We start from the raw sequence: 16,635 nt of genomic DNA, 5'->3' as shown, positions 1-16,635 counted from the left end.
TTATTGCAGCATTATTTGCGATAGCCAAATTATGGAAGCAGCCCAGTGTCCATCGATCGATGAATGGATAAAAAATATATATATTCTTTATATGTATAAAGAATCTTAATATGGGATATATATATATATGTGGAATATTATTTGGCCATAAAAAAAGAATGAAATCTTGTCATTCACAACAACATGGATGGATCCAGAGAGTAGAATGTTAAGCAAAATAGGTCAGGCTGAGGAAGACAAATATCATATGATTGCACTCATACGTGGAATTTAAGAAACAAAACAAAGGAGGGGGGGAGAGACAAACCAAAAAACAGACCCTTAGAGAACAAACAGAGGGTTACCAGAGGGGAGGTGGGTGGGGGAATGGGTGAAATAGGTGAAGGGGATTATGGGTACACTTATCTAGATGAGCACTGAGTAATGTATAGAATTGCTGAATCACTATATTGTATGCCTGAAACTAATATAACACTATATGTTAACCATACTGGAATTAAAATTTAAAATAATTAAAAAAAGATAACTAACTTGCCACCTCTATATCAAAGTTTCCCCCCCCCCAAAAATTAACAGATAATTTAAAATTTATCTAAGTACCATACAGTGCTATACACATTATTTGTATTCTCTTCATTAAATAAATGCAAATAAAGCCATCTATGGAGCTCAGTAAGGTATAATATTTATTCATTTTAAAAGGTACATCCACACAGCAAGCCCATTTCTCCCCATCAATACATATACATATTTCCTATTAGGCTTAACCATATTCTTCTAAGGAGAGCAAAGTAATCTTAAGCTGAAAGAAAGAATTACTTTGGTTCAGTATCTATAGGCCAGTTTGCAAAATCTTCTTTTTCAAGTAGTTCTGCCAAGGTTCTAACCAGATATGACCTTTGAGTCTCAACTTGCACTTACAGTAAATTATTTTTAGTTCCTTAATTCTAAAGTTCACAAAATGTGTTAATAGGCAAAATACACCAGAAGCAAATACAGAGACAAAAAGGTAATTGATCCTAGATCCTCAGTCATTGAGGTGATCTTTAAATAAAAATAACATCGAAATAAGCTGGAAAGCCACTTGACTTTGAAATATTGTCTTCTTTCCACACTGTACAGTCTATTGGCAATATTTTTAAGTAAAAATAAAACAATATCTTAATGTGAAGCCTATTAATGTCTATACATTAACTGTCTTTAGCATATTAGTCATACCAATGTAGTCGAACACCTGGTCAGAGGTTAAAAATAGAGTTTCAAAATCAAGACCAAATTTTAATTGAACCACCTAAAGACTTCTCCATTGGAATCTCTCATTTTGCCTCCTCCTGAATGTCCTTTTTTGACGACAAAGTATCTAAGGTCAGAATTTTACTATTAAGCTCCTCAGAGTAATAGAAAAGAGTATTAGTTAAATTCTTGGGCTAAGTTTTAGTCAATGCCTTTTGGAAAAAACAACACATTGTTAACTGGTTAAGGCAAAAAAAACACACAAATTCTGGTCCCCTTAACAGCCATTCTCTAAAATAAATTCAGAGCGTGACTAGCAACCTAGAAGCCAAAAACCTACAGCCAAATTGGCTTAAACTTCCCACCTGGAAGTCATGGACTGGGGCATGAGAAACGGTGTGTGGACTGTATGTAGGTAGATATTTTTGCATGTTCGTGAAGAGCTTTGGGGAAGGCCTATGTGTTTGAGGAAATGAGAAGACAGGAGCATCTCTGGGTTCTGTCTGATATCACCTTCAAACTATCAGTGGACAGGAGTGAGGTCCATAACAGTGGACACTTCCTCCCCAAAGCCTCTTCAGCTGGGGAGTTCAACAGTAACTGGCCTAGAGAAAAGTAACCAGTCCTAGTCAATCAGTAACACTGCTTCCCATCTCCTGGTTTTGTATGTATATACTTCCCCTTTCAAGGAGAAGCATAGTCCTCAACTCCAAGGTACACCTACAAAATTCTCCTTCACCATTCTCATTCCATAATCATGTTCCCGCATGCAGGAACACTGGCTCCAGAATCTCACAATACAGAGGACTACCCGATGTCAGAGTCATACTAAGTCATGAGAAATAAAAGGTTTCTTTGAGAAATTTGCATCAGTGTGGTTCATAGAAGATCAGCAGAGAGGCCAGATTCCCATAGTACAACGATCAAACATCAATCACGATAATCACAGAAACCAAAGATATACATCTATCCATAGAGAGCAGTTACATATCTCCTTAAAGCCTAGAAACAAGCAAGCTTTTTAAATGTATATTAATAGGTAAGTTATGGTAAAGGAAACATTTTCTCTTACTGATCCTAGTTTTTTCATTTCTTCAAATGATCCTAGTTTTTATCACCTACCACCACCAAACCCATTCCTAAGTAAATGTACACATTTATACAGATAACACAGAGTTCAATGCATAAATAACATAACCATTATAATGTTTCTCTCTCCCTTTTTAAACTCATTTTTAATCTTGGGTAATTTTAAATCACAATCTACTAACAGTAAATACACATTCGTGGAACAAGAACCATATCACTATTCTTCCGTTGGATATATCTTGAAATAGCAACAGTGGACTTGAAAGGTGATGGGATAGCAGTTGGGGAGGGGCACTTGTTCAATCTTCCTTCGAAACACTTGGAAGTCTTTCTCTTTCTTCTTCTACAAGGCCTTTCCCAGAAAATTCAGGCAGTTCAAAAGCAAATGACCAAAACCACAAATCTCTCTTTGTAGGATATCAGCACTTTGGTCACAAGAAGATGTCATCTCAAGGGCTAGAGTAGCATCTAAAAGCACAGGGGGATACAGGCAACCAAACAGTTTACATAAAAATCTTTCCAGAAAGTGATTTATATCTTACTTGCTTTCTCACATTGAATATATTTATAATATTGTAAGTATTACACAGTCTAAGAAAACTTAAGACCGTATATAACAAAAACAAGATTTTAAAGAAAACCTTTAGGATAATTATCAACCAAAACTGTCATGTGTAGCACACCATCTCCTTTTATGTAAATAATGACTAGTTTTGACAAAATAGATCCAAGTTTTATAGAGGCTACAGTTTATATAGTATGTATAATGAGTGCATTGCAAAGATGTCTCCCAGCGCCTAGAAAGGGCCCTGTACCAATGAGGAATTAAAACTTAAGATTTGTTCACTTCAGAGTAAATTCACATTGGATGTCACAGACGTTCAAAATGCTTTGTGGAGAATGAGATACCACCTCACAGCTGTCAGAATGACTAACATTAACAACTCAGACAACAACAGATGTTGGCAAGGATGCGGAGAAAGAGGATCTCTTTTGCACTGCTGGTGGGAATGCAAAGTGGTGCAGCCGCTCTGGAAAACAGTATGGAGGTTCCTCAAAAAATTAAAAATAGAACTGCCCTACGACCCCGCAATTGCACTACTAGGTATTTATCCAAGGGATACAGGTATGCTGCTTTGAAGGAGCACATGCACCCCAATGTTTATTGCAGCACTATCAACAGTAGCCAAAGTATGGAAAGAGCCCAAATGTCCATCAATGGATGAGTGGATAAAGGAGATATATATATATATATATATGTATATATATATATATATATATATATATATGTATATATATATATACATATACATATATACATATACATATATATATATACATATATATACGTATATATATATATGTATATATACACACACACACACGATAGAGTATTACTTGGCAGTCAAAAAGAATGAAATATTGCCATTTGCAATTACATGGATAGAACTAGAGGGTATTATGCTAAGTGAAATTAGTCAGAGAAAGACAAAAATCATATGACTTCACCCATATGAGGACTTTAAGAGACAAAACAGATGAACATAAGAGAAGGGAAGAAAAAATAATATAAAAACAGAAGAGACTCTTAAATATGGAGAACAAACAGATGGTTACTGGAGGGGATATGGGAGCAGGGATGGGCTAAATGGGTAAGGGGCATTAAGAAATCTACTCCTGAAATCATTGTGGCACTATATGCTAACTAACTTATGTAAATTAAAAAAAATTAAATTAAATAAATGCTTTGTGGAGGTTAACAGATTAATTCCAACAGTACATTTATGAGAGTGTGGGATTTTATTACCATCATATTTTACATAGTTAATAAGATATTAAACATTAGGTGACTGGTCTGAGGTCACATACCAAATTGCCACTCAAAAGGTCTGATCTTTGGTTTTCATTTTTTTAGTACTAAACAGTTATATTTAAAAGGAAGGCAATCCTGTTACCATTTAAAATTGACACTTAATTTTTCAAATCACTGTTGGTGCCTAATCAAGTGAGTTCTTAATTTACTCTGTTTTCCTTTTTAAAAACATTTGTAACATATTTCTCCTGGGGGTAGGTCCCCAGTGGGGTAGGAACGTGTGCCAGTGGGTCCTGTTCTTGCTGTGCAGACACATGGCGCGGGCCTGGAGCTTGTAGCTCCCTTTTTACCGTGGTGGAGTAGCAGGACAATAATAAAGTCCATCAGAAACAAATATAAAAAAATACAATACAAAAATAAAAAGGAAGGCAATCATCTAGAATAGTGCTGATCCCTCTTTATTGGGAAAAAGATTACCAAGCAATCATTTCGTCTTTCTTGCTTTACGAGCCCAAAGGGCAAATGACTGATAAGGGAGATAAGTATATATCCTTCCACTGCACTCATCACCCTGAATTCACCTTACTGTATCCAATAAAACACAGGAGATTAGTTTAAGGGCAAGAGCTGTAAGCTCCATGAAAAGGGATTTCATCCCAAAGACAAATACTACTTCTTTTTTTTAAGTGGCACAATTCTTTCTCTACCAGGTGTTCTCACAGAATCAATCACTAGAGAATGCTTAACGGCAGAATTTGGCCTTTAGCAAGCTACAAAATATCTCCCATGGAAGGTTTACTTTGCATTAAGTATGAGAAACCAGACATACCCAGTTCAGAACCAAAATGACTCTCAGTGCTGGTGTTCCATTCGAGGCAAATCAGCCTCCGAATCATCTAACAGGGGAGATCCTGAAACCTAGAAGTTAATAATCAAGCATTAAAGATTCCCAAAAATTGTAAAAGTCTCACTCCACCCCCCTGAAAATCCCACTTCTTGTTGTTCAAGTATCAGGTGTTTATAATTAACCATTCATAGCGCAAGCTGCTTGCACAGACGACGATGATGAAGTAAGAGGCTGTTATTCTTTGACCTCTTTGGTGATACGTGTGTTAAAAACATGCTTCTGATGTGCCAAGGTAGTGTAAACCCACTACAACCCATCTCTCCTACTTATTACAAACAAACAAACAAACAAACAAACCCTTTAGGAAAAATATGAAAAACAACTGGAGATTAAGGAGAGGGGTCAAAAGTTGGAAATGTGATCCTTCACATGGGGGATAGGTTTCCAATTTTGTTTATTTTTGCTCCTGTGACTTTGCCCTTTAAAAGGCAGGCCCTAGTCTCAGAGTAGTGAAGAAGTACAAAAAGCTAAAAGTCTGAAAGAAACTCCCTTGTTATCCCAGAGAAACCCTGCAAGCCACCAAGTGTGGGGGTGGGTTGGTCCTGGAGCGAACAGAACTAGAGCAAGGGACTCCCTAATTCTGTGTATAGACTGACGGGAGTCTGAGCCCAGCTCCTGATGCATGCATGCATGCAGCAGCTCCAAACCCAGAACAGCAACAGCTTGGCGAACTGAGCTGAGATTTGAACTACCTGCACAAGTCTCCAGCTAACCCCTGAGCCACACAAGCACAGGACAGATGCAAACTACGATATCAAAGACTTAGAGAACTGAGATTTGAAACATTTCCCACAAGAGATAAGGCAGAATTTGCAGTGAGAACAAAACTTCAATGACTGCCTGCTAAAATAAAACATCCACATTCTCAGAGGGTTATAACAGGACCTGGAGGCTACACAACGTAATATTAACAGTTTCCAAGATACAATCAAAGTTTATTGGCCATAAAAAGATCCAGGAATGTGTCATCAATTCTCAATGGAAACGGCAATCAACAGATGCAGAAATATATATGCTATACAGGTATATATAACTTAATTAAGTTTATAAAGTCCCAATATCTGGGTCACCTCGGGATCGATATGAATGAAAAAACAGGAATTCTTAGCAGAGAAATATAAGCCCTAAAAAAGAACCAAGTGGACATTTTAGGACTTAAAAATACAGTATCTGGGGGCGCCAAGGTGGCTCAGTCAGTTAAACATCCAACTCTTGGTTTCAGCTCAGGTCATGATCTCACGGTTTGTGGGATCTAGCCCTGCATTGGGCTCTGTGCTGTCAGGGCAGAGCCTGCTTGGGATTCTCTCTCCCCCCCTCTCTCTGCCCCTCCCCGCTCATATACTTTCTAAATACATACATACATACATACATACATACATAAAACAGCATCTGAAATTTAAATATCTCCCTGGATGGGCTTAATAGCAGAAGGGAAACAACAAGATAAAGAATCAAAGAACTTAAAGATAAATCAATAGGAATTACCCAATGTGAAGAGCCAAGATAAAAAAAGAAAAAAAAAAGATTAAAGAAAGCAGAGTCTCAGGAACTTGTAGAAAATACCAAAAAGTCTAATATCTATGTCACTGGACTCTCAGAAAAAAAAAGAGAGAGAGATTATGGCAGAAAAAAATTTTTGAAGAAATAATGACCAAAAACTTCCAAATTTGGCAAAAGAGGTAGGTTTACAAATCAAGAAGTTCAGCAAATGCCAAACAGGATACAAAGAAAACTATGCTTAGACACATCTTATTAAAACTAATGAACACAAAACGATGAGGATAAAATCTTGAAAACAGGTAGAGAAAAATGAAACATTACATACAGATGAACAATTCAAATGCCTAAGAATGTCCCACATTCTGACAGAAATCAAAGAGATCAGAAGACAGAGGAATGATGTCCTTATAGTCCTGGGAGAAAAAAGTTTTTAAAAACCTACCAACTCATATTCTATATCCATTGAAAATATATTTAAGGGATGAAGGCAAAATAAAATCATTCTCAAATGAAGGAAAACTAAAAGAGTTTGTCACCCATCAGACTTGCTCTGGAAGAAATGCTAAAGCAAGTTTTTCAAGCTGAAGAAAAATGATACCAGAGAATAAAAGTATAATCTTTAAGAAAGAAGGAAGAACAACAGAAACAGCAGGTAGTTAGGTTAATATAAAAGACTACTTATTTCCATAAATTGCTTAAAATATCTATGACTATTTAGAGCAAAATATATGACAATGTAGTGGGGTTTTTGGTGTATGTAAATAAGACAAAGAATTCTAACATAAAGTCCAGGTTGAAGTAAAAGGAAATATGCTTACCACTACATTTTACAAGTGGTACAATATTTACTCTAAGTAGACTGTGGAAGGTTAGTTAATATATATTGCAATCCCTAGAGTAATCACTAAAAAAAATAATACCAAGAAATATACCCAAAAGCCAATCCTAAAAATATTCAAATACAAAAGAAGACTAAAAAGGGAAAACAAAGAAATAAACAAACAACTATATATACACACACACACACACACACACACACACATATATATAAACATAGAGCTAGATCCAGATATATCAATAATCACATTCAATGTTAATGGCCTAAGTATTTACTAGCAGGCAGAATTCTAAAGATATCACCTGGTTAGTCAATCAAACTATTGTAGCTACTGCTGTGAAGCAACTTTGCACATGGAATTAATGTTACTAATCAGGTGACTCTACGATAGAAAGATTATCCTGGCAGGTGCAATGTAGGCCTGCAAGGCCAATCACATGCCTCTTAAAAGCAGAAGAGGAAGTCAGAGATGAGGCAGAAGGGGAGGTAAGGGAGGGTCAAAGAGAAAGAAGGATTTGACACTATTACTAGCTTTGTAGATGGCAGAACTAGACCATGAGCCAAGGAATGTGGTCAGCCTCTAGAAAGTGACAGCATCCCCCAGGTGTCAGCCAGAAAAGAAACAGGGACCTCAGTCCCACAACCTCATGAAACTCAATTCTGCCGACAATCTGAGCGGGCCTGGAAATAGATTCTCCCCTAGAGTCTCCAGAAAGAAATGCAGTCCCGCTGACATCTTGATTTGGGGTCTGTGAGACTCAAGGGGAGAAGAAGCTATTCCTAGGCTTCTGACCCATGGAAACTGTGAGACAGTAAATATTTTAAGTTGGTAGAAGTTTACTAGCTATAATAGGAAACACATTCCAATGAACAGAATTGGAATTGACAGAATGGATACAAAAGAAAGACCCTACTTCTGTGAAATGTTGTACATTAAAACAACAACAATAACAACAACAAGAAACAGATAATATAAAAGTAAAAAGATAAACCATGGAGACAAATAAGTAGGCTCGAGTGGCTATTTTAATCTCAGATAAAATTGGTTTCATGGCACAGAGCACCACAAGTGATAAAGAGAGGCATTTTCTAATGATAAAAGTGATAATATATCAGGAAGACAAAAACTATTATAAGTGTGTATGTACCTAATAATAGAGATTTAAAATACAGGAAACAAAAATAAACAGATATAAGAGAAAAATAAATAATTCCACAGTCAGTGAAAGATTTTGACAGCACTCTTTCAAGAACTGATAGAACCAAACAAAAAAATCATTAAGGATATAGAAGATCTGAAGAATACTACCAACCACCTTAATCTAATTTCACATTTGTAGTAGGCTATGTCTAACGACTGAAGAATATACATTATTTTCAAGGAAACAAGGTTCATTCGCCATGATAGATCATCTGCTGAGCCATAAAACGTATCTCAATGAATCTAAAATAATCAAAATCATACACAGTATATTCTCTGACCATATGGAATTAAATTACAAATCAATAATAATAAAATATCTAAGGAAACGCTAAATAAATAACTACTAAACAACATGTTTCTAAATAATTCCTGGGTTAAAGAAGAAATTACAAGGGAACTAAGAAAATGTTTGGACTGAGCAATAATGAAAAACACAACACACCAAAATTTGTGAGATGATGCTTAAACACCACTTAGAGAAAAAATATGTAGATACATACACATAGAAGTATATAATGTGTGTAAGTGTGCAGGAGGTGGACAAGTGGAGACAGAGTCCACGGGTTATGCAATACTTTATTTACAAAAAACTATCTTACGGGTGTTCCAGAAGGTACATAATAGACTTTTATAAATGTGAAAATGTTTGTGTTATGCACAGAAACAAAAATGAAGTTCAACGTATTGATCCATACCATAACGTAAGAGTGCAAGGCAAGTCACAGCTTCTGCCAGAAAGCCTTTTGCTTTCAGTCTCTCGCTGTTTCTCTTCCCACTGACATCTTCCACATATAAACTCATGTTATTTTGGTGTTGATTTGTGTTTTTCACTACACCTACTTTCTCCTTTATTGTATTTTAAATACAACTGGGAAATGCACAAATAAACTAAGAGTAAAAATGCAGAACAAGTTTATAAATATCAAAGGAATAGTTCAAATCAACCAAATAAAAATACTGACGTATGAAGGCTGCCAAAGCCTTTCTTCTATTTCAATGAGACAAGATTTGGTTATGTGAACCCTGAAAAGTGGTTTTGAAAAATAGTACCCTCACAGACAGCAAGTGAAAAATCCTGCACCTTTAAAATCCACATTAAATTTTAGACATATACAAGGAATTTATTGAGATACTATAGTTCCTAAAAGTAAAATTTGTGATGGTAATTAATCTTCATGCAACAGGAATTTATTTAGTTTTAATTATATTGCTGCAGAAATTGTTAACAAGAGATAAGGCAAAGTAATAGCAGTCAAAAAACCTTTTTCTCAGGGTCACTGTGTAACTGCCTTTGTAATTTGTTGCCCTCAACAACATAATTTCCCTTGTTGATTGAGCTCTACCAAACTATTTAAGGCGTAGTAGAAAAAAAAACATCCACATAGATATGGAGGCAATACTTAAATGAGGATGGAGACTTAAATTCCAAAACAAAAGTTGCCTAGCATCAAGGAGAGGTGAGAAATCTATAAGTACAATGATGCATATCCAAAGTTTATACCCAGTTATGGTTGGCTCAGGGAATTTAAAAGTTTGCGAGTTTTCTTAATGTAAAAATGAGTGATAAGACTGTTATTAAAGCAGCAGAAATATAAATATTCTGTAGAATTAAGAGAAATTATAGAAAAATAATTATATATAGAATAGCAAGTCTTTAACATGCACAAAGTAGATAGTCTTGGGGAAACGTGTCAAATAGAGGATACATTTTAAAAGGATACAGGCAATTCAAAGAGTGAAAGATAGGTTATAGCTTTGGGGTTAACTGAATACTATGAAATACTATGAGTTACCACAAAAGTTATGTAAAAGCCATAGCTAGGCTACACACACACACACACACACACACACATAATTTTAATCTATAAAAAACTGATGACGGTAAGCTGGAAAATGTCTATATAAGTATACATGTAATAAAGGTACTAAGTGCAATGAACAGTAAGAAAAACTGTGACAAACAAAATTGTATGGATCCCACCAATAAACTTGCCCAATCCTTAAGAGCGAGCTTTCCCTAGAAATATAAATATATATATTTCCCCAGAAATATAAAGTATTTCTGTACCTGATGTAATCCAATACTGGGGGCGTGCAAGTCAATAGTGGCCAGAGAAGGAATTCGAGATTCTGAGAGATTTTTGTTCTCTTTCCTTATTAACCTGGAATTTCGAGCTAGATAAAAATAACCACAAACACATTTAAAAATTAGACATTTGTATTAGTTTTCCACATTCTATAGCTGTCCCTCAGTATATACTTAGTGTACATATTTACATACATAAGTCTGTAAATATTTACATATGGAAACACATAAAGTTACTACAATTTTTTACTTTTAATATTTTGTTAGTTTACTTAACATACATTTTATTTATTTTTTAAGATTTTATTTTTAAGTAATCTCTACACTTAACATAGGACTCAAACTTACAACCCTGAGATCAAGAGTCACATGCTCCACTGACTGAGCCAGCAGGTATTCCAATGTAACATAAATTTTAAATAATATAAACAAAAAGGCTGAAAAGTAAAAGCATTATACATACCTATGCCTTCCAAGGCTCTTAGTTCAGGGAGATGATTATAGTTCAGTTCAGGCAAACGGACATCTGTCTTTGAGTATTCCCTTCTTTTCTTATTTGCCTGAAGTAGGCTCTTTTCACTTGGGACCTAAGATCAGAATGATTAACACAAGTGAATTAGCCTTCAGGTAAGCTTAGCTTGCCCCTTTTGTAACTACTATATTGATATCCTAAAATTTAGGAATTCAAGAATAACACAAAACTTCAGAAGTCCTGTAATGGGCTTTTGAGTTTCTTTATTTGGAATTTTCTGCTTGTTCTTTTAATAGAGTAAGTGCTAAGACTCTTGGTTCAAATTAGTTATAAAATAATTAGTTTAAAAAAAACTATCTGCATGTCCAAAAAATAGTAAGTTCAGACCTCAGGTTGGTCTTCAACCTAGGTGTTGTAAAAAGTTTAGGCAAAGTTCTGCCTCCAATAATTTTCATTAAGACTCAAGTGTGTCTTCTTCCCATTAATCTCTACCTCTTTTCTTGACTGCCTCTTAAAAATAAGGATAAACAGAAATAAGATCTAAAACTGACAGCCAGTGTTGATTATGCAATGCCTGAAAGAAGGCTGATATCAATTCCAGCAAAGTGCTATTGAGCCAGCTACTCTGAAAGCCTTGCTGATCAAAGTAATCCTCCAAAGCAGATCAAGAATGTAAAACACAAAAATATCTACAAAGAAATCAGTAGGGTATTAAAAACAGGAAAGTACTGTGGATACAGAAATCGTGGGCCAAGAATAATTAAAAGAAAAGCAAATGTAATGCCCAAATCATGAGAGATATGAAAAGAAGGCTACTCTTGTTCAGCTCTGAGGATAACGAGAAGGGTAGACAAGGGAAATTTGAGAGAAAAATACTCTTTGGGAATACATCCACACCTCCATTCCCTGGCACAAGAGTTCATTCACCACATTCTGTAAGCATTTTCTATGGTGCTAGACATGTTCTAGGTGTGGGGTAGAGCTGTGAGGAAAACAGAGCACATATTCCTACCTTGGAAATGTACATTCTAGTTCGGGAGACAGACAATATATAAATAAGCAAATATAGAGGCTGGTAGGTGTATGTAATGGAAAAAAATTAAGCCAGGAGAGAGAAAAGAGAGTAATGCGAGACAAAATGAGTTCTAATACTAGGGAAGACCTCACAATAAGGCTTCATGTAAGCCAAGGAGGAGAAGAAGCAAATTCTTTGGATTATCTGGGGGAAGGAATGTTCTAAAGCACAGGAAATAAGTGCAAAAGCCCAAATATAGGTGCATGTCTGGCCAGGTTCAAGGAATACAAGGAAATCAGTGGGTTGCAATAGATTGACCAAGAGTAAGAGAGGCCAGGGGCACCTGGGTGGCTTAGGCAGTTAAGCATCTGACTCTTGATTTCCGCTTGGGTCATGATCTCACATGATCCCAATGTGAGATGGAGTCCCACATTGGGCTCTGCACGAGAGACTGCTTGGGATTGTGTCTCTCCCCCTCTCTCTCTCTGCCCCTCCCCTGCTCATGTTCTTACTCTCTCTCTCTCAAAATAAATAAATAAACATTAAAAACAAGTAAAATTTCAAAAAAAAAAAAAAAGAGAGAGAGAGAGAGAGAGAGAGCGTAGCCAGGGGTGGAATAAGAGGGATGGGGACCTGGGTCAATCAGGGACTTACAAGCCCTGTTAGGATTTTGGTCTTGACTCAGAGATGACCAGTCAATGGAAAAGTGATGATGATTTAAGTTAACTTTAAAAAGAAGCATTCTGGCAGTTACGTTAAGCAAAGTAACACTCCTCTGAACCTTCAGAAAACCTCTGAGCCTTGTACATGCTGCCATTCTTATAATCTGACACTGTTTTAATTTGTTGATCTTCTACTAGACCATGAGCTCCTTGAAGAGAGAGATAGATTGATTCATCTCCAGTGTCTCATAATAAGTTATCAATAAATATTTATTAAATGAATAAATAGAATACTTTCTTTTTTTAAAAAATGTTTATTTATATATTTTGAGAAAGAGATAGAGCATGAGCAAAGGAGGGGCAGAGAGAAAAGGAGGGAGAGAGAGAATCCCAAGTAGGCTCTGACTGTCAGTGCCCAGTGCAGGGCTTGAACCCACAAACCATGAGACCATAACCTGAGCCGAAATCAAGAGTCAGACACTTAACTGACTGAGCCACCCAGGCACCCCTAGAATACTTTCACCAAAAATCTTATGTGAGATACAACAATTTATCTTGTCACCTACTCTAAAAAAGAACTGATCACCAAGTATTAAGAAAATTTACTGTTACTAAAAAAATTAAAACATGTCATTTAAATAATATATTTAAACATCTAGACTTACAAAACTTACTTACACTTTAAGACTTTCACATTTATGATTGTGACAGGTTGGGATGATACACGCATAATTAAGTTTCCACTTTATGATATGTCTCCAAATAAGATTCCCAGTTCTTCACTATTATATTTAACATTAATAGAAGTCTAGAAATGACTAATGCTTGCTCTTCTATCATGGGAGTAATAGTTCACTTACTGATGTGGTCACATTAATATTATAAATGCCTGATGGAGAATGTTTATGTGGTTTAACAAATGGAATGCAATACTTCTTGGTTTTCTCATCCACTCTGCAACAACAACAACAACAACAACAACAACAACAAATTTAAGTTAGAACCAGCAGTAACTATTTTTTTCAAGCACAAAACCAAAACCAAATGACACAAAACTAAGTGACATGCAGTTTAATCAGCATTTAATGCTTATTCATAATCATACAATGCACATAATTCTGGTGAAACGTTCTGTCCTTTACCACTACCCTCATGCCTCCCACCTCGCTCCCAAGTCCAAACAAATAAATTACTTTTCTTTCAGCAAAATTTCCCAAATGAGCTTCTTTGTATCACCAAATACCCACAGCCATACCATGTAGCAGCAAACGCCCAAAACCAATTATTTCTTTTATTATGATAACCTCCTTTCACATTTTTAGAATAAATAGTTATAGACCCTCTTCACCTTACAGAGTACAATCCACTTTCTTAAGACTCAGGTGAATTTTTTTTTTAATCAAATGCTAGTAACTTTCATTACATAGGCCAAAAGCATTTTGAAACAGAACGCTTACAAGAATGAAGAGCACCCAGAAGCCCGAAAGTAGAATGTGGCTGAATCGATTAACACTCTCAATTTGCAGACATACCCTGAAACAACATTTTGTTCTTATTTTCCTCATTCATACCTGTGACTCTGAACTCCTGGGATATTCACCATTCCAGAATTAACACCGGGAGCCACCGTGGAAAGATTGTGCGCAAGTGGGGGAATTGCCACGCCTAGATTTCTGGTGTGATCCACGCTTCCGTTGCTGCAATCTCTGAGGCTTGTAGAAGGCACGGTTGTGATGCGGCTCATCCCACTGTCAGGGAGACAGCTCGCATTTGAAGCTCGACTGACTTTTTCAACTTTTTCTCCGTCCGGTTTTGGCCCTTTTATTTTAAATACTTTAGAATCTTTAATTTTGGGATCAGCATTGGTATCCTGACCATTAATAAAAATGTTAATAACATTAATGATCTGAGGAGAATGAAAAATTACCTCTTCCTGTAAAGAACTCGTCAACTACTGCAGAATTCCATAAATATCACCTTCTCATGCCCCTGTTTTCTTTATTCTATCTATGGAATTAAAATTACACCCAGGATTCTTGGTCAGACATTTATTTTGAATAGAAAGGCAATAGCTCTGCTATATATCAGGTGAATATGATACATACATATATCAAATTTATATATATTTCAGTAGAAAAATGTGAAAGAGAAATTAAGTATCACTACTTTTGTTCTTATATATCTAAAGTCAGGAAATACAAAACTGAGAACTGCCTTCTTCTTTTGGTTCATTTGAAAAAATGTGAGTGGATTGTTGATGGATTGGAATTACCTTACCAAGAACAGATTCTAGGTAACCAACAGGCAAATGTAAACTTCAAATAAATTAAATACCCAAATCTCAATTTTAAAGTGCTCTACTTTATACAAAAAAAATTAAATGATACTTTTCTCTCATATCATTTAAGGGAAAAAATGATACATGCATGTGTTTGTGTCCATGTGTTTATATGTGAGTACATGGGTCTAAATGTTCTTAGATAAGTATGACTTCCTGACAAGACCTACTGCACAGTCTGATACACACTCTGGTACACAGTAGGCACTCAAAACACGATATGTTAAGGCAGTTTTTCAAAAGGTAATGTCTATAGAGAAGGTACATTTTTACAACTAAGCTAAAAGTTAACAACTTGCTCACTGCTCAGAAAACCTCTTTTTTTATATTCATTTCTTTTCCTCCAAAAATAAAAGGATATATTACATTTAAAATTTAATACACATGAAAACATGGACATTTACCTGTACCACAAGCATTTTTCTATCTTCGCCTAAGGAATCACCTTTTTCCTTTTCTTTCTTTCTGCTTTGAGATTTTTTAGATAAAGAAACATTTCTGGCATCTTTCTGTACTTTTAACTGTAGTTCCTGAGAAAACCTAAATAAAAATAAATTTGTCAATACAAGAAAATTGTAGGGGCGCCTGCAGTGGGTTAAGCCTCCAACTTTGGCTCAGGTCATGATCTCGTGGTTCATGAGTTTGAGTCCCTCCCCTGCTTGCATTCACTCTCTCTCTCTCTCTCTCAAAAATAAATAAACATTAAAAAAAATTTTTTAAACACAATAAAATTGTATAAGACAGATAAACCTAGAAAAAAATTCATTTTCAAGATTTTTTTTTTGTATTGAGTATTAAACTAGACTATGTTATTTAAAATGAGAAAAATTATTGGGGCACTTGGGTGGCTCAGTCAGTTAAGTGTCTGACTTTGGCTCAGGTCATGATCTCACGGTTCGTGAGTTCGAGCCCCGGGTAAGGCTCTGTGCTGACAGGCTCTGTGCTGGAGCCTGCTTGGGATTCTGTGTTTCTCTCTGCCCCTCCCCCACTCGCACTCTGTGGCTCTCTCTCTCAAAAATAAACAAACATTAAAAAACATTTTCTTTTCATGAGAAAAAGTATGGCCTAGATTAGCAGTTCTCAAAAGGTAGTCTGTAGAACCCTGGGAATCCCTGAGAACTTTTCAGGAGGTTCACAAGGTCAAAGCTATTCTTTACCTTAATAGGAAGATGACTGCTTTTCCTCTACATTGACACTGGCACTGATGGTATAAAAAGCAATGGTAGGTGAAACCGCTGGCACCTTACCAAGAATTAAAGCAATGGCACCAAACTGTACTGACAGTTATGGCGTTCTTCATATTCATACACACATTCTCAGTTTAAAAAAACAAAGGCAGTTTTGCTTAAGAATGTCCCTTATGAAATAATAAAGAAGTATTAATTTTATTAAATCAAAACCTTTGAACACAAGTCTTTTTTCATAATCTGTGTGAAAGAAGGGAATGTGCATGAAGCACCCCGCTATGAACCGACGTG

At 35.8% G+C, this 16,635-nt stretch overlaps 1 protein-coding gene across 2 annotated transcripts in view; it reads right to left on the bottom strand.

The window, feature by feature from the left end:
* Positions 1–663: 663 nt before the first annotated feature.
* The window catches only part of CDKL2 (cyclin dependent kinase like 2), a 51,403-nt gene continuing 35,431 nt past the window's right edge, over positions 664–16,635 (bottom strand). For both annotated transcript variants that reach the window (XM_027058431.2, XM_015079853.3), the window contains 7 exons: positions 15,562–15,697; positions 14,391–14,689; positions 13,680–13,773; positions 11,134–11,257; positions 10,653–10,759; positions 4,965–5,053; positions 664–2,790 (listed from right to left, as the gene is read on the bottom strand). In XM_027058431.2, coding sequence (XP_026914232.1) covers positions 4,988–5,053; positions 10,653–10,759; positions 11,134–11,257; positions 13,680–13,773; positions 14,391–14,689; positions 15,562–15,697 — 826 coding nt within the window. In that variant the 3' untranslated portion in view covers positions 664–2,790; positions 4,965–4,987. The remainder of the gene's footprint in view (positions 2,791–4,964; positions 5,054–10,652; positions 10,760–11,133; positions 11,258–13,679; positions 13,774–14,390; positions 14,690–15,561; positions 15,698–16,635) is intronic.

This window comes from Acinonyx jubatus, chromosome B1 (genome assembly GCF_027475565.1).
Source record: "Acinonyx jubatus isolate Ajub_Pintada_27869175 chromosome B1, VMU_Ajub_asm_v1.0, whole genome shotgun sequence".
Classification (NCBI taxonomy): domain Eukaryota; kingdom Metazoa; phylum Chordata; class Mammalia; order Carnivora; family Felidae; genus Acinonyx; species Acinonyx jubatus.
Note: the sequence above shows the minus strand (reverse complement) of the source record. Positions and strands in the feature narration are given on the sequence as shown.